The following is a 27,488-nucleotide window of genomic DNA, read 5'->3' as shown; positions in this document are numbered from 1 at the left end:
TCTTAATACTAGATTTTAGGGTAAAGTTAGATTTAAGGATGGTACTCTGAACTGACCTATGATAGAGACAACTACATCTAAAATAAAAACAAAAACAAATATAAAACCCTAGAAGGCACATTTCATCCCTGAGTAATTATAACAAGAGCTTGCCCAACACCTCTAAGATCATGGAGGATGATCTTCAGCATTTTATACAATAGCATGTTTGCAATATGAAGAGGTGGTTTGGAGTCAAGGAACTCAGCAATACAAACAAACACGATAGCTAAATGCTGTACCTTCCTCTGCTCTTGCACCTTCATGATCAGCCATTCTAGTGGAGGCTGACCTAGACTGATTAATGATTCCTGAAGGGATGTGGGGCAGTTCATCATCTCCCAGATCAGTTATCATGTCGCAGAGGTTTGTCCTGTTGACCCCTGTAAATTAACGTCAGCAGTAGAGGTTCATTTAATAGCTACCGCCTGACTTGCTGGCAGCCTTACTAAAGCAATTTACTAACAAAACAGGCTTTTAAGAAGTTGAAGTTATTAAATATCGTCTTAGACACAATTTTCCAAAATACACTGAAAACATTTAAATATGTTGTATATAGTCACTATTTAATTTTGTGGCTCATTATGGATACTGGATAGGTCAGTCAATAAATTAAACTGTATTTGAAACATAGAGGGAGGAGAGAAAAAATAAAAACTTCTATTACTCAACTTGGATTAAGTTAGGTTCAGCCACAGAAAATGCTATTAAATCAATGAAAGTCCATAAAACAAAACATAGGCCTTTCAACTTAAATCATTGTTTTAAATAGTCAAAGAAATACATACAAAATTACTTTTATGAGGGTGCAACAAACAATTAACTTTCCCTGCTGTTTTTAATGGATATTTCCCCACCATATTAGTACAAATATGTCATTCACAATTTAACCCAATTTGTTAAAAGTTGTTTCTTAGAATTGTTTACCTCAAATTTTCACTTTTCCAAATTTGGAAACAGATTTATCCTTGAGTTCTTTGAAATTCTTGTAATGATATAAAAAGCCAGCATTGTCATAGGCCACAAATTTAAAGAATAATTTCAACTAATGCCTAGATAATTTAGATAGAAAACACAAAATTCAAAAGCTTCAGCAGTTTTGGTATATGTGTTAACTATGAATTACATTGTATACTTTTAAGCTATGAGTTACAACAGGATGAAACTCAGTTTCAACAATGTCAAAAATTTAGAATAAAACATTTAAAATCAGCATAAAAGGAATTAAAATAGGTCCAAGGTCAAAAGTAGTGTCCTCATATTCATTAGCATGAACACTAAGGAACTGAATTAGGCTGATTTGTGATTAAGATCACTGGCAGGTATTTGTGTATCAGGTAGTCTACAAGGAATGTCATTTATCTATGTATCCCAAATAGCATTAGAGGCAACTGGAGGCCAGGATATAATGAAAATAAATGAAATTTGCTCATTATTTTATAGAAGCTCCTAACTAAAAATGGTACAAAAGTCAATTTTTGAATGTATAATATATGATATCCTCTCAATTTCCAACAATATTTATAATGGAGAAATTGTGACCTGGGCATTTTTTCCTTGCCAGTAAACATAAATTCTCAAAATAAAGGAAAAAAAATAAAAACAATATTGACTGGATAGCCAACAACTAAGTAAATTCAATGTGAAAGAAAAGAAACATAATCTTTCTCACATAAAACTCTTCTTTATAACTTTCTGACTTGTGATTACTACCACTATTGATTTAGTTTCTGCAGTTAAAACTCTGTATCAAATATTAATAATTCTACAACTTATATAATAAAGAGCAAAATGTTATTTTTTTTTACAAAAAATTCTTTAAATTGTTACTTAATCTTTTTCTCAACTTTGTTAATCAAGACTCTCAAGGTTGTACTAGTCTGTACTAGACTCAACTTTTTAAAAGATCTTCATGCCCCATCAAATATGAGTACTACCAATTAAATTAAGAGTTCCAAATTATCACATTCATTCTACTGCTTCCTTGCTCAGCAGTGCAAAGTACTTAGTACTTTGTACTTAGATGGGAGTTTTTCTATCTCATCTTTTACCTTGACCCATAACACAAATTTCCTTAACTTTCTGTATAATGTAAGTTATTCTGTTATGCATTCTGCTTTATTTGACTCTCCAACTCACACTCGTACTCTCTTTCCTCCCTCCCTCTTGCTTGCTCACATGCAGGTGTGCACATGCATGCACACACAAGCATGTACACACGCACGCACGCACAACGGCCTATACAAATCCTATGTATTTCTCTAAGCAAATCTATTTCCTCAGAAAATATTTTACTAATTTTTTTCTGCTATAAGAATTTATTATGTATTTGTGTGATTTAGTAAATACCTATGTGTGGCTTTAGTAGATACTTATAATTTTCTTATGATAGCTAATAACAAACATAATAAAAATTCTAAACCTTTATTTTGTTTTAGAAAATATGTAAAAATAAATTCCTAAGTAGACTTGGAAATATAGACGGGAGCAGAGATGAATATTAATGTCATTGCTTAAATTTAGGATCCAGAATTATATAATATTATCTTTACATACTTACAGCTAAACATTAGTCTTTGAGTAGCACAATGCTAAGTTTAGGAGAAGATGAAACTTCTCTGCTTTAATACTAGTTTCTCAAAAGCTGTTAAAAGATGAAAGCAGATTTCATAACCAGAGATCATAGTCTCTGCTCTGCAAAATAAAGCATCTTCAACTGCAAGTTAATCAGTGTATTTCCTTAGGTCCTGAGCACTGAGCATAAGGACTTGCACATGCTAGGCCACTATTGCGCCACTGACTCTATGTTCACTCTTCAAATGAAAGCTTACTGCATCTTCATATTCATCTGAAACCCAAAGATTCTAAATAATTTAACAGTTTTAAATGCTGACCAATAATGAGATTATTATGTATGATATTATTATACCTAATGTTAATACAAATATTCAAAGGCATAGAGGCTCAGTAATTTCCTATAAAAACATTAGCTGAGTTAGGTTTAGGACACACACTTGTAATTCTGGCACTCAGAGGCTGAGGCAAAAGGATTGAAAGTTAGAGATCAGCCTGGACTATCCGGCTGCTTCCAGGTCAGCCTGGACTATCCGGTGAGGCTCTATCTCAAAAACAAGTAACAAAAACACAATAAAAATACTCCTTCCGTTCTTAAGTATTATAGGAATTTAAAAGAAGTATTTTTCTGTATGTGTGGTGGCTTACAGTTGTAGTCCTAGCACTCTGGAGATAGAAAGAGGAGGAAGTAGAGTTTCAAGGCCAGTCTAAGCTATAAAAACCCCTCTGCTTTAAAAGAGGGGAGGAAAGGGGGTAGATTTCTAACTCTTAAGTGAGAAACACTACTATGAATTATAAAACACAATATATCTATGTCTTAACATGACTTTCAGATTTGACATAAATGTAGACTCCTCTAGATGGTAGCATTATGAAAACATCTGTAAGCTGACCACTGTTATCTACATACTTTACACACTCAAACGTTAACTTCCTTTACACACCACTTACAAATCTAAATCTAACTTTCCCCAAATCTAAAACTAACATTTTCCATTTCTTAAATGTGGTCTTTGCTAATTGATATTTTCTTTAGCAAAACTAATGGGTAGGAGGGAAAGAGTTTTATCTTTTAACTATCACTATAATTAAAACTTTCACATTGTTAGAAATAATTAATCTCAGTGTCTTGAAGTCACACACACACACAAAAATGCATACAAAAAAGCAAGAGAAAAAAATGAAAATAAATAAAGTGTACAGAACCTAAACTGCCAACCTTTTGAACTTGGCTTTATTCCTGATGTATGTGGTGACTGTGTCTCATGCTGTCAGTGGGACTCAACTTCATAATCTGACCTGAAAGTTCAGGAAATGAGTCCTTGCAGGCTATCTTAAAAAAAAAAAAAAAAAAAAAAAAAGCCGGGCAATCCCAGCACTTGGGAGGCAGAGGCAGGCGGATTTCTGAGTTCGAGGCCAGCCTGGTCTACAGAGTGAGTTCCAGGACAGCCAAGGCTAACAGAGAAACCCTGTCTAGAAAAACCAAAAAACCAAAAAGTTTCTCACAATATGGCAACTGTTGTTTTAAATAAATGTGACACTACAATATTGAAGAAAAATAAGCAGAACTACAAAGTGAGTCTGTGGCTTTAAAAAGTGCACTGACTCTTGAGAGTATCTTTCTGACCTGAGATGAAAATAACTGAAAAAGAAAAGGAGGGAGAGCAACCCGGAGCACATGACTAACTGGTCCTTTTGAAATTGTGACAGTGGGGGGAGGGGGAATGGGAGGAGCAAGATAAAGCTAGTTAGACAGTGAAGAAGATGAAAAGAGTCGATGGGCACTAACCTGAGATAAAAAACAAACAAAACCCACAAAACATTGGCTTGTTTGCATTTTTAAGCCAGGATTTCAAGTAGTCTAGGCAGGCCCTGAATTTCTGATCATCCTACCTCTGCCTGCCAAGTGCTGGAATTATAGGCATCTGTTACTATACACCTATCTCAGGTCTGTTTTAAAAGAATAAAATTGAAGCCAGAAACAGAAAACCAATTACTCTTTATATAATAATGTTCCTTTGCTATGAAAGAGATTCACCTTTCCCAATGTACTGATTGATATTATATTAGAAAATGTACAGTGATCCAGTAACATTGGCGAAGGAAATGGTAAAATCATTCTACATATTCAAACAGGAGGGCAAGTTATTCTAGGGAACATTAAATTAATCTTTTAATCAAATATAAAACTTGAACTTATGACAAAGACTTATAATCATTTTATTGCCCCCACCTTGCAAGACTTTTATGCAAATATTCTAATCTTCCCATTCAGTAAAATCTTTATTATACAAAGGTCCTAGTACATTTTCCAGCTAAAGAGGCTGACCCCCCCCCCACACACACACACATTTCCTATACATTGATTCTTTTAAGATTAGCCAATCAAGTAAGACTTCAATTGAACCCTAGCTAATGGGGAAAAGACACAGTCACCACCTGTGCTGGAATAAAAACCAAGTATACTTTCTGTCTCAGTGTATTTTGCTCTTTGGAGAATCATCCTCTTGATCAAAAGTAAAGCCTGTTTGTCCAGATATTTCATTTGAAATGGTGGTTTCTTTCTTTGCAATACCCTCAACTTATTTCTAACATTAGTATATATGAGATTAACTAGAAAAATTAAAACAAGTTGCTCTGTTAAAAAACTAAGATTGCAAATATATGTACAGTCTCAAAATGTGAATCCATAAACTCCAGAAAGGCTATTAATCTTTTGAAGAAAGAAAACAAATTTGAGGCAGGATCTCATGTAGCCCAAGTGGGCCTGAAACTTTATCTATACATCTGAAGATGCTGCTGAACCTTCTCACCATCTTGCCTCTCCTTGAGATTACATATATGTGCTACCATACTGCATTTATATGGTACTGGGCGCAGAATTCACGATTGCATGGATGCTAGGGCAAGCATTCTACTGCTTGAGCTACATTCCCAATCCAGTTTTATGTTCTCAAGTCAACACAAATTTTATGCACAGCAAAAGTAACAATTGGCAAAGAATAAAGACAATAATAATGGAGTTTCATTCTTTTCACGTTCAAAGACAAATAACAGAAAATGTTAAAAGACTTTTAGTTCCTCTTATAGTCTAAATAAAAGGTCCCAGGATTTTCATGTGAAACAATCAAGTGTATAATGCTTGCTCCCAATGCTATAAACCATGTGCTACTTAATCATCATTAGTTTATATAGCTTTACTGAGCTAACACATGTAGCAAAAAATGCAAACTGTCAAAAGCTAGAAAATTCTATGAAACTGAGATTTTGTTGTTGTCATTTTGTTTCCAGACAGGATTTCTCTGTGAAGCCCTGGCCATCCTGGAACTTACTCTGTAGACCAGGCTGTCATGGCATTCAGAGATCTGCCTGCTTGTGCCTCCCCCAGTGCTAAGACTAAAGGTATACACCACCACTACCACATGGGTGAAACTGAGATTTAAAAATAAAAAAAAACATTTTTCTCACTCTCCACTCTCAGGTATACACCATTAACCCTAGCTCCTTTCTCCAACTGTTTATTTGATGTATTTTGTTATCGCAATGAAAAGCTGACCAACAAAAGTGTCTATATAGGTATTTAAAAAAAGATATACTTGCAATATACAGGGTTTGGTGTTATTCAAGGTATTGAGCATCTACTGGTGGTCTTGAAGCATCCTCTAGCTAGGACACTACCACTTTTCCTTAAATTACACCTACATGACAGATTTACAGTTAATATTTTCATACTAAACTCTGAATTCATCAATTTTTAATTTATAATTTCATGAAGGAAATGTGAAAAGTAAATAATTTCTAATCATTTCTTTTAGAAACCTAATTCCTATGTCCGCCCTACACAGATACACATAGCTGATATGTACATATATTTAAAAAATCAGAAACATCTTTAAAGTTTAACTAACAGAGACCAGGTTAGATGCACAGAAGTATTATATAAGCACAAAAGTTTAGATTTAGAAACTAAAATAGGTTAAGGGCTAAGGATGTAAGTGAGGAGTCATCTGCATGTGTAAAACTTAAGGTTCCATACTCAACATGGTCAAAAGCCAGAGGTTTCACTTTGAATGCATGTAAAAGAACAGATCTATAATCCTAGCACTAGGTTGAGAAAGAGAGACAGAAGGAATACAAGTTCAGTGGTAGCTTGGGCTAGATTGCTGTCCTGCCTTAAAACAAGTAGACTCTCTTAAGAGAAGCCTACAACCACACTCTTGGGTATGTCTACTTTATTTCTGACCACCTCCTTTTAATCCTCATGCCTAAATTAAACCTATATTAAAATACCTTTTGTAAAATCCCAACTCCATGTCTAGATAGATAGATAGATAGATATAGATATGCAAACAAAAATATAAATTAAAGCATATAAAATACAAAAGGCTTATACATAAAGGTATTCCAAAGTTTTAAGAAAATATTATTACATGCAAATAGCCCAGAATGGCATTGAACTTGCCAGGGCTATACATATAAACCCTGTCTCAAAACAAACACACAAACAAAGCAACAAAACAAAAAACCTTGAGTGGCTAGATATATTTCTACTAACTCTCAAAAAGATCTAGGTCTAGTCTTAGTGTACATAGAAACAATATTAAAATTTTACCAGATTAGGTCAGTACACAGCATATGAAATATAACCTAACGTTATTTTAAAATAAGCTATTTTCCTTTACTCAACCTTTTGTTGTTGTTTGTTTGTTTCTGGTTACTCTCCTTAGAAACAGGGGTTCTTTGTGTAGCTCTGGCTGTCTGTTAGCTCTGTAGACCAGGCTGACCTTGAACTCAAAAGATCCATCAGTCTCATCAGCCTCTGCCTCCCCTGGGATTAAAGGCATAAGCCAGCACTGCCCAGCTATTTTATTTCTTAAAAAGAATAAAACTTAAATCCTAAAATTCAAATATGATTTTACCTAAATTGAAATCAACCATGCAATAGTACCTTCATATTCAACATGCATATATTATAGATAAATGGTGTTAAAACTAAACAGAGCTCCAGCCTAGCACTGAATGTTTTAAGATATAAGTAGTTCATAATAGAGTCTGGAACTTCCTTTTATTCCCATGCAACAACACAACTAGCACCACGTTATAAAATTAGTAGAAGGTGGGGATTTAGCTCAGTGGTAAAGCACTTGCCTAGCAAGTATAAAGCTCTAGGTTCAGTCCCCAACACCAGAGAAGAGAGGGAAGTGAGGAAAAGGAAGGAAAAGAAGGAGGGGAAGGAGGGGAAACTAATAGGTAAAATTCTCAAAACTCCAGTTAACTCCACAATAAATTAAATGATTCAAAAACTGCATTATTGAAGAAAACACTATTTCTGATATTCCTGCCATTTTATAAGCTAATGTATCTGTCACTAGAAACAAGAATAGAAAAGAATGTCTCTGGTCTTTGTTTTGCACTATTGTCTTTGATGCACTTGCTACTTTATTTATTTATTTATTTATTTATTTATTTATTTGAGATAGGGTCTCATGGCAACCATGGCTAGCCTGGAGCTCCCCAGGTAGAGAAGGTTGGCCTTGAACTCACTGCCTCTACTTTGCCTCGTGAGTGCTGGAATTAAAGATACGTGTCTCTCTGTCTTGGAAAATTTATTTATTTTTGTGGGTACGGATGTTTTGCCTGTATGTATGTTTGTGCATCATGTGGATGCAGTACCCATCAAAGCCATGAGGAGCACTGGGATTGGAACTAGGTAAGCAAACATGTACATGTGGGAATCCAACCCAGGTCCTCTTCAAGAGGAGCCAAGTACTCTTAACTTGATACACTTAAAAAAAAGAAAAAAGTTGGACTAGAAGTCAATAGTCAATGAAAATTTTCCAAACAAAATTTCAAGTCTCCATTAATATCACAGGTATGAAGATTTCCCTGGGTACTCTCAAGTATAACTCACAAAATAGAAAGTTACCTGTCTGAGAGGTTCTGCAGTCATACTTTTACAAAGAACACACATGCAGGCACCCAAAGAGAACCAATTATGGACTAACTAACCCTTATTATCACCATTTGTAGCATCATCGCCTCTGCCAAGTGGTGTGTAGTCAAGTAAATATTACCCAGAAAAAAAACTGTGTAATTGGATTATGACCAAAAGCAAAAACCTAGGGAAGGATTACCTACACCACTTACTCAAAGATTCTCAAACTAAGAAATGCTGGTAACAAGGAATACCTTTAAGTAGAAAACAGAAGAATTTGTACTTTCCTTCCTTCTGAACAAATTTCTATTATTTTAAATTCCAAAGCCAATATTTCTTTTAATTTGATAAGTTTTTTCAATTTTTGGAAATCTTTTCACCTTTACTTTACATATTTGAAGTGATTTTTCTATTTGACCAATTACAGACCCTATATTTCAATTACACAACAGACAAAGTTTAAAGTTAGTTGCTCCCTTTATGACATAAAAAGTAAAATTGCATCAAAAAAACCCTTTTGTTCAATATTAGCATACAAAAACGGTAATAGTCATAACTGCACTTACTCTTCACCCCTTTCTTCCCCTTTCGCTCCTTCTTGTACTGTTCCTTCAGTTTACTTATTAGCCCCTGGTCTACATCCCAAACCTCAGCAGTTGGGGAGAGGTCATCTTTATCTACATGCAGCATATTATTAAAAGAAAAAAAATCAGCAGTTGGCAATGCAAGCTGTTGGCAGTAAACTGTTAAAAGCTTTACGTCATCATAATAAAGATATTATAATAGCATATACTCAAAACACTTTAAAGGTGCAGTCTCAGTTTGGTACTCACAACTCAAAGTAAATGTTCTTAAGTTCCTAAGCCTTCAACATCATCAACAGGTAAACAATACTTCATTTTTATATATGACAAATTTGAGTATTTCATAAGTGAACTAACATTAAAATCTAATATTAAAATATAGATCACTGCATCTTTATAAAAATGTTAATAAAAACTATTCAGCCAGCATCATATAAGCAAACGAATGAACTGCATGCAAATTAATAATAAAATGCAAGCTGTAAATGTCAGTGCCATTTCATTGATGAAATTAGTCATGCATCCCCGTCATAATAGTTTTGCATGCATAGGATAGTTGTACTATGACAGAAAGGTATTCTAGTCCAACATAATACATATAGTTTCCAAATACAATGTCTCAGATAATTCACACAAAACATTCAAAGAACACCACCTGTCGCCTTCCCTTCACAGTAGTTCAACACTTCATTACCTTTCCATAGGACTACAACTGAAGATTAGCAAAATAACAGAATAAAAATAATAGAGTAAAACTAAAACAAATAAGAAAATTCAAATTCCACTGAAGTTTTGATTTGAGCAGACTGTTTTGTTTTGTTTTCAGGGTAAAATAGCAACAACTACAGAGAAATTAAAACACATATTGCTTTATACTTGGTAATATTTTTCTTGTGCGTTTTCAGCAATAAGTAAATACTTATGCGGTGGGGGGGGTGCAGATCAACTCATAGTAAACTAGAGAAGTCTTAAAACAAAATAGTATAAAAATGATTTTCTTAGACTTAGTTTACTCATTAAGGATTTTCCTTCATTGCATTTTAAGGCAACATTATTATTATTAAATTTAATAGTCACACATGAACTATTTTAGAGTCCTGTTAATAAATAAAAAAAAAAAATCATACCCAAGCTCTTAGGTTTTAAATAAATTACAGTAAATAATAAGATTTTAGTTTTAAATTTTACTAACTAAGCATATTCTGTTTTCTATGTCTCAGAAGCTCCCTAGGCCTCACTCAAGCACAGGGAGTGAGAGAAAGGATGTCCTGCCTCTCTGGGTTGATGTGTAAAGCAAGCATAACAAGGTCTCATGTTTGAACATCAGGGAGAAAATATTCAGAGAGTTTTTATACTCTGATTCTTTTCTATGGTTGTTATGCCTTTTCTCTATCAACCATAGGTGGCTGGTATGTGAAAAGATGTTATTTGCTAAATTCTGTTACCTGAAACTAACTTAAGATTAGTATTTTCATGAATTGTCAAATATGTAATTGTAGCAGTTTTAATATTTATATGAGAGAAAACTAATTTTTAATGTACTCTTAGTCATAAAGCTTCCTGAAAACTATGCTGTATCAGAAATCTTTACTGAATAATGTGACCTGAATCATTTCAACTCATCTCTTTTGCTGGTGGACTGGGTCTCAGAACATAGCACCAGCTAGCCTGGACTCATGATCCTCCTGTCTCAGTCTTGCTGTGAATTATGGGCTTGCACCCCAAAACCTCATATAGTCACCTTAATGAAACTAATGATTCCTGTTGTCAACTACTTACACTAAGACAAATTGACACATCTTAAAAGAAATGTTTTACAACCTATAGACTAAAAATAAATAAGTAAACCTTAGGCCTTAAGTGGCACAATACTTTACACAGAAAAGAAAACTAATTATAATGACCAATTTTCTAAAAGTCCTGAGTGGCAAGAATGAAGCTGTGAATGGCTATAAGTACAGTAGCAAAGAATAGAGTGAAAAAGCAAAGGAAAAAGAGTTATTATTTGCAAGATAACCTCAAATCTAGAAAACAAAATATACTAAGGCAGTGCAAAGAACAGGTTGGTGGATGCATATGTGCACAAAAACATCCTGGAACTTGCCTGGTAAGCAACAGATGATTTGGTATTGCTTATAAGAAATAGGTAAGAGCAAAAGGGAAGAAGCAGGAATACCAAGAAATGAAGTTGAATCAATTATGGGAACCTTTTTTTTTCCCTTAAAAGAAAACACAAACATGTACAAAAAGTTGATTCCTAGTAACTTGAAACCAGAAAACAATAAAATTCTATTATGATAATTCTATTATCAAAGCAGAATGCCTATTAACCATGATATAAATTTATAACTAGTTTCACATCATGAAAACAGAACTACTTTATCATTTGTCTGTAAACACCAATATTCAGGTATTAATTATATTTTGTGATCTTCATTAAGTCCAGAGATCATAATTTCAAAGAGCTGAAGAAAGTAAGTGAATCTTTTTTTAAACATTTGTTTATTTACTTTAGGTATGTGAGTATATTGTCACTGTCTTCAGACACACCAGAAGAGGGGATCAGATACCATTACAGATGGCTGTAAGCCACCATGTGGTTGCTGGGAATTGAACTCAGGACCTCTGGAAGAGCAGTCAGTGATCTTAACCTTTGAGCCATCTTCCCAGCCCCTAAGTGAATATTCTTAAAACACCACATATCCCCATGAGAAAAAGGCAAATGACATACCTGCTAATACTTGTAATTATATGAAGAACATAAGCTGCTAAAATTAAACTATATTATCTAATTAAATAACAGAAGAACAAGACTTAACAGCTTCCTTTAAAAGCAATGGTTTCATATGATAACAAAATTGTAGAGTATGTTTAAGACTCTTGAATTAATGTGAATCTAAAAACCTTGCCATTTAAAAACCATTATAACTTTGAGTAAAGTAAATTAAATATAATAGTAGTGATTTTTATATGCATTCTCTTAGTTTCAGAAAAAATGAACATAATAGCTGTTACATAAATGAACTGCACGAACACTGCATAGATCCTTTTTGCTTTTACACAGAAACTGCTTGGATCACCAAGCATATAACATGCTTTAAAGTTTCAGTCTTGTTTGGTACTAAGAGGCTTTCTTGGTTACTTCCACTTAGAAAGAAAATGAAGATCAAGAGTTGTCACTCACAAATCAAGGCCTCTTTACAACTCCACAGCCAAAGTCTATGAACAAAGTACTAATCACTGCATATGACATCATTAAAAAAAAAATTCCATTTCACATCTATTTCTTAACTGTTTGTCCTGTGGGCTAAAAGTAAAAATTGTAGCAACTTTAGTTAAAGAAAAAAAGTAATGGTTGTATGCCAAGATTTAGCTGAACAGATGCTCTACAAACTTTTAACTAATAAGTAAATTTATACATAATCACATATATATGTGTATATATATTTGTATACTTCATATGTCTCTATAATACTGTAGGTGGTTTCTAATTTTATATCTGACATTTATTTATGGTCCCTAAAATAACTTATACTATAAAAAGCTTGTATAATTTCTACTTTTACATAATAAATTTTCTGAAAAAAAAAAAAAAAAACCTAGTGCTTTTGAAGTTATAGGAATAATACAGTCAAAGATTTAATGGGCTGGATATAAACTTAACATTTTTTTCTTTTACTGTTTCTCCAATAAACAAGTAATCCCCTAAGATATAGCATTTCAGGAAAAGTCCAAATATGTCCAAAGTCTAGATAGTAACTGTAGTTTATATTTTCAATTAATGTGCCCCTTCTATTTCCACTTAAACTAAAAGTGATGCTTTGAATTACGATAACTCTAGTAAGTAAATTAAAATATTTTAAATAATTGCTTTTTATATTAAATCAATAAATACATTATTTATTAGGTTTGTTTCTCCTAATAGCAATGTTCCATTTCAATATATAAATAAGACTCTCTAAAAAAGATTTACTTTATTATTATTTATATGTGTGTGCATGCAGGTCCTCTCAGAGGACAGAAGAGAGTATAAGATCCCTGAAAATGGGAGTTACAGGTAGTTGTAAGCCCAACATTTGTGCTAAGAACCAAACGCTGGTCCTCTGACAAATAAATGCTCTTAACCACTAAACTAACCCCCTAGGCCCAACATTAAAAAATAAACAAAGAAATAAAAAACCTGAAGTGTGTTTTTCTTTCTTCTGGTTTGCTGAGATGGGATTTCTCTCGGTGTACCCCTTGCTGTCCTGAAAATCCCAGGCAGCCTTGAACTCAAGAGACTTGCCTGCCTCTACTCCTGAGTGCTGGGACTAAAGGCATGAACCACCAACACTCAGTCCAAGTCCACCTACCAAAGCTATTACCCTGAAACATTTTAACTACTGATAGACCTTTTCTTCCTTTTGATTATAGATGGCCTAGTATTAGCTTTATATATCGCTTTCACAATTTAGGTCCTAACGTTTGTACAGAGACTACTACAAGCAATAAGTGTAATATCCTCACTAAATCCTGCTTATTGTTAGGGCTATGAGTCAGAATTAATTTTTAATTAATTAATTAATTCAGAATTAATTAATAATTTTATTCCTACCCAGCACTTAAAATAGGTAACACCATATGGACATACAAAGAAGTTCTTTTAAAGCCTTGATTACCTAAAATTAAATGATGGGTATGAATAAAACTAAATGATTCTTGCTTTAAAAAGATCTGTTAGAGGGAAAAAATAAATTTGTAAATCAACAGAACACTTCAAGATCAACTTCAGAACTCAAAACCAGACTAAAAATCTCAGTCACAAAATCTAATAAACCAAACCAAATAGATGATTATCAATATCACTTATCCTTGCTCTTAATTTACCTGCTACCATACATTCAGAGCCCACACCGTGTTTAGTAATAAGCCACCTGAAAAAGCTAGATTTCCCCCCACCTCAGATTCCTTGGTCCCCTTACCCCATTCTGTACCATCCCCTGAACTTCGTGCTTCACCAGCCCCTTCACCATCTTCTGCAGTCACTAAAAAGTCGAATTCTTTCAGTGCTTCCTCAGTATCAGGATCATCAGTTAAGTCAGCAGCTAAACCTTCATTACCTATCTGTAATGAGAAGATAAGCCAATAATTAATACTTCTTATTCAACATTTTAACGAGTCCTTTAGTATTTCCACCTAACGATATTTACAGATCTACTTTGAAATTATTCAGATCCACAACTGTCCTTTTTCCTGTGATTGATAAGTCTTAAACTATGCCCTAGATAAACAATTCAGCACTGCTGTATGAAGATCACTTGTAACATGTGACACAAGTGGTAAGGGTGCTGGAAAAGGCCAAAGTTTTACTCAAGAGCTTTCTTTATTTATAGTAGGTTCACAGACGATCCCTACGAAAGAATCTTCTAAGCTATCTTGAACTGGCTGAAGACACTGAGAAATGTGTACTAGCTCTATGATTCACAGCAACAATAATCATCAATAAACTTATATTAGTTGTACAGCAAATAATAAAAGTAACCTACCTCCCAGAACAAACTAGTAAGAAAAATCAAAAACTCAGGTTTCTGAAACGGCTCAGCAGGAAAAGCATTGGCCTGATGAGCCCAGCTTTATCCTATGAACCAAATGGAGGTGGGAGGAGGAAACTGACTGCACAAAGCTGTCCTCTGACTTTCACATATGTGCTTAGCACATACACAGTCCTCCATACACATTATATAGCACATAGCAAGTTCTACAAAGTAAACCTCTATCCAACAGAGTATATCATACATGTGAAAAGCTGGAGAAAGGTTGAAACTCCTTTTGTAGACTGGAAGCTCTTGACAAATACTTGTGGTTTTTTTCTATAATACTATAAAATTTCTAAGTACTACAACTGAATTTAACCACTTCCCCCCTTTTTTTTGATAAACAGGGTATGAAAAAGCCAAATGACTTCAAACTCACTATATATATGGGTGACAACATCCTTGAACTCTCTATCCTCCTTTATCCACCACATAAACATCCAATTTATGTGGTGCTGAGGCTGAATGCAGGAATTTGTGCATACTAATCAAATACTCTGACATACAACCCAAATTGGCCCAGGCCAATTAAAAACAAACAAACAAACAAAGAAACAAAAAAACCCACTTGAAATATTGAACATTACTACTTGATGCTTACAAACGGGGCATAGTATACAATGGTCCAGGAGAGCCAACTCCCCATCTACTGCTAAATACATCAAGTCTGCTTCTTAGTGTATGAGGAAAAGTAATTGTTTATTAATCCTTACCAAATAAGCAGAATGCTGGCACATACTGACAATCCATACATCGGACTCTCACCCAAGGTGAGGACATCTAAACTACAGTTTCTGTTCATTTAGCTCCCATGTGATAGTGTACATGAAAAGATAAACTTCAGAGTGACCTCAAATTGAAATATGATTGAGGAGTATTACTTTTTTTGTTGTTGTGTTGTTTTGTTTTAACAAGACAGCTTCAAACTACTGGACAAATACTTTAAAAACAGACCTTCTCTTAGGTCATTTAGTGAATAATACATGAAATTATAACTCCTGCCATATGTACATAAACTGAGTAGGAGCTGGCAGTTATTATATACCTTTCAAGGGACAACTAAAATAATTACTTTTCAAATTACTGTGTAGAGATAATATAAATCTCCTACTTTGTGCTTATGGATCCGAAGCTTGTCTTTTCCTTCTGGGATGCCCTCAATCATGTCATTTTCTTCTTCATCACTGTCATCGGCATTTTCTAAGAAATTGAATGTCTCAAGAACATCACCAGAGGGCCTGTACAAAAGAGAAAAGATGATTCCAACTATTTCAAAGATTAACTCTGATATTTCTTCCTGCTTCCTTGTTTTTGTTAATCTAGTAACCCAGGATGTCACACATGCTAGACAAGTGTTACTCAGTAAGCCACATTCCGACCCTTCTAATTCCTAGTTTAAAACTACTTGAAAGTGACATTTACAATTCAAATTTGTTGTTGTGAGACAGGACCTTACATAGTTCAGACTAGTCTCAACTCACTATGTAGATGAAAATAACTTTTAACTCCTGCTCCTCCTTTTAATAGGCTCCTGATTCAAGACACCCTATTTATATTGCCTAAAAGTTTTATTCTAGAGTATCTTTAAAGATTATTTGTGCTCTACAATTAAAATAATGATTGTTCTATATTTAATGAGTTTCATCCAAAGCTTTTTGTCCAGAACATTTTAGGTAAATGCTATTAAGAAAATAAAATCTGGGGACTGAAAATGGCTCAGCAGATAAGAGATCTTTCAGGGGTCCTGAGTTTGGGTCCCAACACTCACATCAGGTGGCTAACAATAGTGTGAAACTTTAGCTCTAGTGGATATAACACCTTCTTTGGGCCTCTGCATGCACTTACACTTATATGTGCATAACCTCCCACCACATACACAAGCACACCCACACCAGCATAATTAAAAATAAGTCTTTTAAAAAAAACAATCTACTAAGATCAAATGATCAAACATGCTATTACTTCTGAAAAATATCAAAAAATCAATTTAGAAATCTTTTTATAATTATAAACACATATTTTAGCCTAAATATTTGAAGACAAAATAGTAAAACACAAAAGCTAAATTTATTAAAGCTGCTCATATTTAAAATTATAAAACATATATTACACAAGATATACCAATTTGTGAGGAACAGAGAAGTTCTGAGTAGATGTGCCTTGTTGACATGAGCTGGCCAGGCTTGGTGTGGTTATGCGGAGGCAGGAAGACCTGTGTGTTACAGGCCAGCCAAGGGCCACCTAAAGAACCTTGTCTCAAAAATAAAACAAAAAGCAAAAAAAAAAGACATGAGTGACGTCAAAAGACTAAACCTCAGCCCCATGGGGGCGGGGGTTGCAAACCCTTTACAGGATGAGGCTCAGTGTGGTAGGAAGCCCTTTCTCTGATCCAATGTTGACAGTTTGTGTAGAAATGCCCATAGTCGTTGCTTTCTAAAAACCCAGAAATGTATGTCCTGACGACTACACCCTGTAGAGACTGCTCCTTACCAAGACTAGCTAACCGCCTTGATTCAGCTGCACACCATAAACCCTGCTTCCTTGTTCAATTTTATATAATAAACACACTAAGCTTCCTGGGTGATGCCCTTCTCCTTCAGAGAGTCCAGGAAGCCATACCAGTTTTTTTGTATATATGTGTCCAATGTCTGTCATTTCTTCATTCCCTCCCAACATCTAGTTAGGGTTCCGGGACCCAAGAAGTACCAATCCATTTTATAAATTTCTTATGTAGCAAAAAAGTATCTTTAATCTGTTAAAATGTTTTCAAGTATTTCAAAACTACTCAGGTACAAGTAATAGCAATAATCTATTTTACTAAAACTAATTTAAGTTTCTGTATGTAAAAAAGTGGCTTTCATAGATTCATTTAATATCTAACAATAAGTCCAACTATAGAAAATCTAGCAAAAATGAGACTCCCAATGAAAAGTCTCTGCTATACCACTGATTTTGGCCAATTATCTCAATAACTTAAGTTAAACGATGTTAATCAGCAGGGCGGTGGTGGCGCACGCCTGTAATCCCAGCACTTGGGAGGCAGAGGCAGGTGGATTTCTGAGTTTGAGGCCAGCCTGGTCTACAGAGTGAGTTCCAGGACAGCCAGGGCTACACAGAGAAACCCTGTCTCGAAAAACCAAAAAAAAAAAAAAAAAAAAAAAAAAAAAAAAAAAAAAAAGATGATGTTAATCAACAAATATAAATCATACCTTTTGATTTCTTGTCCCTTTTGCTTAGGAGATTCACCACCATTCAGGATCTGTTCTAAATTCTTTGCTTCTACGGATCCATTTGGCTCTGAATTAGACAGTCCAAGTAATGACCTTACCCGCTGAGATCGTACATCTAATATTGTATCTGTGTAACCTACTTCCTGAAGATACCTATCAAGAGAAAATTAAATACTAAAATTCAACCATTTGTCAACATCTGCCACCTTCAAATCATATTAAAAATTGAAAAAAAAAAGTTGACAATCATACAAAATTACTTTTTCTTTGTCTCAATAGCTTCACTATAGCCTAATTCCAGGTCTAAGAGAACAATGTCAACTTTAAGTCAAAACTGAAATATGGGCACTGGAGTCATATGGTGGTTTACAATCATCCATTACTCACGTTCCAGGAGATCCTAAACCCTGACCTATATAGGCATCCAGCACGCATGTGGTGCACATGTATACCTCCAGACGAAACTCATGACTTAAGGCAGGTGTGATGGCACACACCTTTGATCCCAGTACTCAGGACGCAGAGGCCAATCTAATCTACAGGAGTTCCAGGATAGCCAGGGCTACACAGAGAATCCTGTCTTGAAAAAGCAGGAAGAAAGGGAAGGAGGGAGGGAGGGAGAGGGGGAAGGAGGGAGGGAGGGAGGGAGGGAGGGAGGGAGGGAGGGAGGAAGGAAGGAAGGAAGGAAGGAAGGAAGGAAGGAAGGAAACAGAATGACTAACTACCATTAAGAGCCAATTATCTCAATACCTGAAAAAAACCTCAGTGTTGAAAAGTTTTTTAGATACACCAACACATATGGCCTGCCTCTATATAGACACACATAAGTATCCTTTAAAGAATAGATATGTGAATTTATAGACATACATATAAGCACAAATACACAATTTTCAGATGTCCAGTGTATGAGAGAGTAAGTTCTCAGCCAGGGACTGACAGAGGTACTAATCCTCCTTCTAGGATCTCAGCTTCCAGACCCTTCCTCCTGTCCTATGGTTTTCAAAGCTCACTTATCTAAACCCAGTATTTAAATCATAGATAACAGGCTCTGGCTTTAATCTCATGAGGGTCATCAGTAGGATACAAGTAACAAAATCTCCAACTATAAGAAAAAGAACCACCAGATAAAAAGACATTAAACAGGATTTGCCATAGTCATCTCTCCATCTCTAGTACATAACAACGAAGTCTCAACAGTTTCCTCAAAAATTTTAACTAAGTTTTGGAGCAATAGCTCAGTGGTTAAAAGGACTTGCTGTTCTTGCAATGGACCTGAGTTGAGTTCCAACTACCCACAAGTTAGAATGCAGTGCCCTCTTCTGGTTTCTAAAGGTACCAAGCATGCACATAGTACATGCGCGCGCGCGCGCACGCACACACACACACACACACACACACACACACACACACACACACACACACACACACGGAGAGATGCAAAACTACTCGTATACAAAATAAAATAAATAGTAAAAAAGAATTTCAACGTAAAAGATTTGGCAAGCTGTCTTTGAAGAGTTTCAAATAATCAACACTTCTCTATACCTTCCATACACTGATTTAAAAGAGAACCCATACATGTAAACTTCGTGGTGAGAGTGTCTGTGCCTTAGATGAATGAGGCCATACTAATTTATGTATATGGGTACTTTTCCTACATGTATGAAAGTATACTAGGCACATAGTTCCTAGAGTAAGATGACCAGTAGAGGCCAGATAAGGGCACCGAATCCCCCAGAACTGGAGTTATAGGTATCTGTGAGCCACAATGTGGGTGCTAAGAATCAAAATTGGAATTCTCTGCAAGAGCATCTAATGCTTTTAAATGCTGAGTCGTTTCTGCAGCCCAACTCCATCCACTCCATACTACTTTAGAAGAAGCCTTCATCCAGCTTTTTTTTTTTTCAGATTTTCTACCACATAAGAAATTAAATAGAAGAAAGGGGCAAGGTAGGGAGGGGAGGAGAGGGAGAGGAGGAAAAGAGGAGGGAGAGGATGGAATGAAAAAAAAACAGAAAGATGTCAATGGCATCCTTTAGTAATGTCTGAGCATATAAAGTGACCTACAGCCAAGCCTGATGACAGGGGTCCAATCCCCACGACCCAAAGGTGAAAGGAGAATCAATGCTGAAAACCATCCCTGATCTCCACAAGCAGGTATGGCACATGCCTGTGCCCATACCCACATACATACAAATGGATTTTTAAAAAGCATCACTATGAAAACCATACAGTAAAATGAAGCATGTTTTTATGTATACATTGACTCAGTGTAAGCACTTTCATAACTTTTTAAAGTTGAAATCATTACTCACTGTCTTAATAGCTGTCTGCCTTGCTTCCATGTTAGCTGGCTATTCTGGGGTGCTGGAGGAGCCTCCACATCTTTGGTTTCCTCTGGAAATTAAAGAGGGGAAGTTTTGCATACATTATTTCAACTTATTATTAGTGTTCAGTTTTTTTTTTCAAAAACAAATTTACACATGAAAATATTTTATGTAAGACAGGAAAAAAGTTAAAGATTTGCTACAGATCATTTCTTCTTTAATGTTTGGTCAATAACTCAGGTACTCTACCTGCTTTAAAATCAAAAGACCTCAGATGTGCTTTAGCAGGATTAAAAAACTAAAAGTCCTAGACTTGAAAATATAATTCTGCTGTGTCAAATACCTTTAAGATTAAAAAAAAATCTATCACTTATGCTACTCAAAATCACCAGATACTGAGGATACATGCACGCACAGAGACTTCATTTTGAATTTAGATCAGTAAACATTAAAGTCTCTATTACACTTTATTTCTTAGAACAAAAGATTAAAGCAAGGATTAAGCTAGGAATCCAGGCTGCTGACGAGTGGCTAACTCAGATCGCTGTGATGGGCACACAGGTAGAGCCTTTTCTTAGGCCCTAAGGCAGCAGTTTGCAGCCAGCCAAGCAGCCACTTATTCTTGGGACATGCAGTCTATAGACCTGCTGGGCCTCAGTTTCCAGGAAGCCCAGCATATTGTCCACGTCTCCAAGCAGAGTCCTAACGGGTCCACAAGTATAAACACTTACTTAACGTGAATGACAAAGCCATTGGTAGCTTACTTGTAGTCAGAGGTTGTCTGTTTAAAGCCTAGATGAGGAACTTAGTACTCAAGTCAGAGAGACTTTTGGCAGACATCCAGAAGTGACTACTTGCCTCCTCACTCCACTGATCCCTTATAATTTATAGCTTAGAAAAAAAAATCTTTTATATACACAAAAACAGAAAATGGGTTTATTACTTTGGAGCTTTCTGTCTGCTTACTGAGACAGTCTTATTTATGGATTTAGGCTGGCTGGCATCAAATTGCTCTCCCTATTTCAGCCTCCTAAGTGCTGGGATTAAGGCATGTGTCACAATACTCAGTATTATAAACAGGGAAAGAGGCATATTTCAGTCTCAGCTAATAAAGTGTTTACATTTACAAAAGAAGAAAACAGAAAGAACCCACAGGTTCAAGTATAGCAGGATGTTTACCATGTACAAACCCTAAACCCAATCCTCACTGAATTCAACATGTTCAGTGAGCAGTATAAGTTCAGTTAAATTAAGTTTTCAAAAATTATCCCTATAGTAGAACTTAGAACTATTGTGGGCACTATTATCACCACATGGATTCACAGTACCAAAATAAATGTGGAGAGACACACTTGAAAAATCATCCCCCCACAGCCCATACTGAGATTATTAAGATTAATTCTCAACTATTAGGTTCCCAGACTCCTCAGAGTCACTTAGTACCTACTGGTAGGTAATATTATAATATCTTTTGCAGCCATTACTTCCTAACCATAACAATCTCATCATTTTCTTCTTCTTCTTTCTTCAAGCACAAGCAATTTTCTAATTTCTAGAATTACCTAATTCTGATAGTCTCTTAGTTTTCGTTTTATAGCATTTAAAATTAACAACTGGAGAGAAAAACATTTTTAAAAATATGACTGTTCAAAATCCAATCACCAAGGCCCTTCATGTTGAAATGAGTTTTCATTATTTCACTATGACAGTTATAAACTTTGAAGTCCATTTTAAGCACATAATTTAATGGATTTTCGAATAAACAATCAGCACCCAGCTGAATAAGCATCAGTAGCCCTAGAAACTCTTTACCTCTAACCACTTACTAGCTATTCTTAAAATCCTATTAACACTATCTCAATCTCTAAAACGTAATTTGTCAATGTGGCAGAATGATTTCGACCAATTGTCAATTTTATAAACCTGACACCTATGTTGTCAAGTTTAGCTGTAGTTAACTTACTTTTATTGCTAAACAGCATTCTGCTAATATATCACATTTATCCATTTTAATGCTGACATTCTAGTTGTTTCTAGATTTTCACTATCATCAAGGATATATATATACACACACATACATACACACGCATACATTCACGCATGCATACATACATACATACATACATACATACAATTCTTACATAAGCTGCAGTGAAATTATCAAGTTACTGGGTATGTATGCTGTGTTCCCTTTATAAATACAAGGGCACCTCAAGGCCTCAGCTTTATTTCCTACCCTACAATCAACATATACAAATAAATTCTGCTAACTCTAAAGCCTCATCAACACTTGACATTCCTTCTCTGTTGTTCTCATAAATGCTAACTATACTTCACTGAAGTTTTTTGCCTATACTTCTTGCATAATAATGTATCGCATTTGCTTTCTTTTTTTTCTTTTTGCTTATTTTTTGAGACACAAAAAGTCTCTCTATGTAGACCTTGCTGTCCTAGAACTCCAATTATGTAGACCAGGCGGATCTTGAACTCAGAGATCTGCCTGTCTCTGCCTCCTGAGTGCTAGGATTAAAGGTGTGTGCCATATCCACTTTTCTACTGAATTATCTATTTCCTAAACTTGTAAAAATTAAATCATTAACATGCTTAGATACAATTGCTTTTAGGTTTAGGAAATATGTAAACTGATGAGGTATAAACCTGTACCTAGCTCCAATATCTATAAATCATATTTTCCTTTTTAATGTTGATTTGAAGCAATTTATAAAGCCAATTCTGTTTCATTTAGTATTTATATACTTTGATGCAGATAATTTTATACTTAGCATGGTATATATTTGCTTACTTCATTTTTGTTTTCTATTCAATATTCTGAATAGTTTTCTTTATCAGTAAAAACATTTTACTTAGTTTTTTATAATGTTTCATATAAGTGAAAGATACTTGTCTGGGCACAATTTTAATTATGGGTAGAAGGAAATTACATGCTAGCAATCTTGTTTTATACAAATTACTACAATAAAATGAGCTAACAACTGCACAAGCTCTACTCCAGGAGCAATAAGCAAAAACAACTCAACTTTGCTCATTTTCTAAAAATGAGCTATACTGGAAAAGAAAATAAGTGAAGAAAATCTTTAAATCCATTTTTTCCTGTATATGTTTTGAGCCTTATTTACTACAGAAGCCTTATTGTAATTAAAGGCAGTAAATATATACAAAAATATTTCCACTTTCCATTTTTCTAAGACTTATTCTTACTTTTGTAAGAAAGGGTTTTTCTGTTGTTTGTTTCTTTTTTGTTTTTCAAGACAGGGTTTCTGTATGTTTAACTCTGGCTCTCCTGGAGCTCTGTAGCAAGCTGGCCTTGAATTCACAGAGATCTGCACATGCCTAGCAGGAAAGGGTTTTTTGAGACAAGGACATAGTAGTTAAAAATGACCATGAGCTCCTGATCCTCTGAACTCTGTCTAGCCTGAGATGATGAGTATCAGATAAATACTGTTATTCTCAGTTCTTATTCTCACTCCTCTATAGAGAAGAATATGATAGTATTTTCTATCTATTCTATTTCTAGAATCAGAATGAGCCTTTAGAACCACTCAAGAACATGAATGGCATCTAAATCTCAGTTTGTGACAACTGAAAGACAAAATAAAAGGTTCTGCTACTAAAAGCCAAAGCAGGGAAAACCAAAAAAAATAAACAATTCAGGTGATATTCATGGTCTGGTTCTCAGTACTTATCATTAAACCAAAGTCTAACCAGTATTTTTTAAAAGTTTATTATTAATATCAACACCTATGTAAGTTTTATTGTCTTACCATACACTTTGAAAAACCTTAAGGAAACAAAATTTTCATATTAAGATAAAGAAAAAAATGGCTGCTTTAGCAAGCTACTAATAACATCACAGGCTTCTATTTGACTGCATCAAAAACATCTATAAAATTGGGCATTCTCATCTGTACCTGTAATTCCAGCACTCTGAAGGTGAACACAGGACAGTCAGATGTTCAAGGTTATCCACTGATATCTATGGAGTTGAAGGAATCCTAGGATACACAAACCCCTGCCTTAAGAGGGGGAAATGGGATAACCACGATCCAGATACTCAAGAAATAGAATATTGCTAGTATGATTCCCAAAGCCTGCTTATGTTAAATACTCATCTGTCTTTTAGACTCTATACAATTATATGGATTCCTAAAACTAAACTTAACTTTTGTTCTATATCCAGTCCACTCCAGGGCACACATTTATCAACTATTATTCTCATATTTACTACTTAATGCAGAAGAAAGCTAATTGGGGATAATTTTTCTACTCTAAATTTTATATGGCTGCTATAAAGTCCAACCTAGCTAAATTTCCAGTATCTTAGAACTACAATGAGCTACTTAATACTTCTCCAGATAAAAGAGCCTTTTTAAGTATTAAAGATTAAGCTTGAGCTGGTGATTGCTGCCACATCAAACAACCTGAGCCCAATTCACCCAAAACCCACATGAGAGAAGTTCACAAGTCATTCCCAAGTGGTCCTCTGACTGCCCCCAACACACAAAATACATACATAATTGAGAGGATACTGGAGAGGGGACAGCAATTCATGTAGCCCTTGCTGGCCTAGAGCTCACTATGCAGAACAAGCTGGTCCTGAATCCAAGAGATCTGTCTGCCTCTGCCTCCTGAGTGCTAAGATTCATGGCAGTGCTAGGATTCACCACATCCAGCCAAATATAAATAAATAAATATACATTTATATACTCATATATGAGGGACAAAAATTGCTTACAGGTTAAAAAAAAAAGTTACTTTAACATATCTTGATTTTAATTACTAGCAAAAAATGTATCCATAATTTTATATAGGTTTCACTTTGGAGAAAATAGGATTGAGAGGCAGATGAAACATTTTTTTTTTTTTTTGGTTTTTCAAGACAGGGTTTCTCTGCGTAGCCCTGGCTGGCCTGGAACTCACTCTGTAGACCAGGCTGGCCTCGAACTCAGAAATCCGCCTGCCTCTGCCTCCCAAGTGCTGGGATTAAAGGCGTGCGCCACCACCACCCAGCATGAAACAAATTTTTATTTGTTTAGTATTTTCAATAAGGGCTAGAGAGATGGTTCACAGGTTAATAAGATTCTATACTGCTCTTGCAGAGGATCCAAGTTCAGTTCCTAGAATCAACTCACAACTATTTGTAACATCACCTCCAGGGAATTTAATGTCCTCTTCTATACTACGGACACCAGCACTCGTGTGCACATATATGTATATGCATGTACACACGTATACATAATTTTAAAATAATAAAAATATATTATTAAAAATTTTCATCAAATTTTTCAGTTTATAATAATCATTTATCTGATGCTATAAAATCAAAATCAAGATAAAGAGTACAGGCCTGTTACATAAAGATGAATTTTTTTTTTTAAAAGAATAAAGTTTACCTGATTCAAAGGTGGGCATTTTCAAATCACCTTGGTTCAGCTCTGTGCCATATTTTAATTTGTGATACTTTGCCCTGAAAATTTAACAATTGGCAAAAAATAATTATTTTTTTATAACTGAGTACTGCTATGCATTTTCTAAAACCAAAACAATGTGCCCATTTCAAAGGTTTTTTTTGCTAAAACCACTGAAAATGTATTAAAATGTAGATAAAATATATGAAAGAAAATTACCCATGTAACAAATACAGATGTGTAAAAAGATAAATTTCTACTTATTTTTAGAGAGAGAAAATATATTACTTCTACTTCTCATTTTTTCTTTTCTTTTTCCATACACAAACTAAGTAAAATGTGAAAAAGCTTTCCATAAACTGTACAATGATGTAAATGGGGATAGCACTGTTGTGTTCTAGTCATATTAACAAATAAAATATACATACCTTTCTTGTTTTAATGCATACTCTAACATCTTTATTCTTCTCACTAAATCCTTCTTCAAATTCTCTTGACCTTTCCTTTCTCCTTGTAAAAATGCAATCCGTGCCTAAAAACATTAAAATGCATTTATTTCATTTTTCCTTAACCAACCACAAACGGCAAATTAAAATAGAAAAAATAATAAATGTAAAATGCAACATTTTTATACATGACCTCAAGACAAAACTCATAGAAATGGTCAACCAAACTTTCCACTAGATACCATATAATATCTTTGAAAATAAAAATAACCATAAAGAGGCCATTTTCTTATGATTCTTTAGAGCCTCTCTAATAGGATTAATGCTTATCCTGACAGCTTCCTGTCTTGGATTCTAAGAAGAAATTGAGCATCTTTGGAGTTACTCCAGTTGTGGGGAGATAGCCACTAGGCAAGAATTGCCTCTTTCCATCTACAGACAAATTACTGTCCAGAAAAGGACACACTTGCAGAATAGTTGACTGATTATATCTGCCAAGACAGAGTAATCAGCCCTTAATAATTCTGCAGCACTAAGGTCTGTCAGATGACCCTGGGCCAGAAGGCTGAAGTTCAGATACTCCAATGTTTTGTAGTATAGGGATTGTCCAGGGGTTCAGTGGTCTCTATAAATTGGCTAAGTTTTAGAAGCTATGCTTTGTGCTTCCCATAATCTCAGTTAACTCAGTCATTCTGGATTTCTGACGGGGGATGAAGACTTATAGTCTCATAGCCAATCCTGGCTATTTACTTTGAGAGAAAAGATTTGAGTGGATGGTTTTCAGCTGACATTCATTCTAAAGCCAAGGGGGAAAAAAAGCCAGGTTCAGAACTAAGTCTTTTAGTTAGGGGAGATGACAGAGGTTCTGGTTAGTCAACAAAATGATGGACTGGGTATTAGGACTATCTTGTACCTCACTGGTACAAATTGGTATAGTTATGCTCTAATTGTATTTTGAGAGAAAAGTTTTATTTTAACAGGAAGGATGATATGTAGGAGGAGCTAAGGTGAGAGGAAGAGAAGGAGTAAGGAGAGGAGGAGAAGAAGGAGAGGAGAAGCTAGGTGATGAGGGGGGGGGGACATGGAGGCAGATGTTCACGTGTCTCCACCAGTCAAAGATAGTTGATATATCTAGGTTGGGTATTGGGTTACACTTCTGATTGAGCATTACCAAACTTATAAAGCCTTTGATTAACATTTTTTAAAACTGTATAAAAGCAAAAAGGAAAAGGGGGCATGGGATAGAGGTTTTCTAGGGAGGGGAATTGGGGAAAGGGGATGGCATCTGAAATGTAAATAAAATATCCAATAAAAAAAGATTAATGCTTAATCTTTATATAACCCTGGAAGAAAT

At 34.9% G+C, this 27,488-nt stretch overlaps 1 protein-coding gene across 4 annotated transcripts in view; it reads right to left on the bottom strand.

Moving 5' to 3' along the window:
- Nucleotides 1-27,488, bottom strand: part of Strn3 (striatin 3) — a 75,759-nt gene that overhangs the window by 21,175 nt on the left and 27,096 nt on the right. The window contains exons 2-9 of one of the 4 annotated variants that reach the window (XM_034514598.2): nt 26,117-26,220; nt 25,674-25,747; nt 20,251-20,332; nt 17,915-18,088; nt 15,817-15,943; nt 14,094-14,235; nt 9,115-9,225; nt 282-422 (exon numbers count right to left, since the gene is read on the bottom strand). In XM_034514598.2, coding sequence (XP_034370489.1) covers nt 282-422; nt 9,115-9,225; nt 14,094-14,235; nt 15,817-15,943; nt 17,915-18,088; nt 20,251-20,332; nt 25,674-25,747; nt 26,117-26,220 — 955 coding nt within the window. The remainder of the gene's footprint in view (nt 1-281; nt 423-9,114; nt 9,226-14,093; nt 14,236-15,816; nt 15,944-17,914; nt 18,089-20,250; nt 20,333-25,673; nt 25,748-26,116; nt 26,221-27,488) is intronic. The other 3 variants (XM_034514600.2, XM_034514599.2, XM_034514601.2) reach the window with 3 other exon arrangements.

This window comes from Arvicanthis niloticus, chromosome 11 (assembly GCF_011762505.2).
Source record: "Arvicanthis niloticus isolate mArvNil1 chromosome 11, mArvNil1.pat.X, whole genome shotgun sequence".
Lineage (NCBI taxonomy): Eukaryota > Metazoa > Chordata > Mammalia > Rodentia > Muridae > Arvicanthis > Arvicanthis niloticus.
Note: the sequence above shows the minus strand (reverse complement) of the source record. Positions and strands in the feature narration are given on the sequence as shown.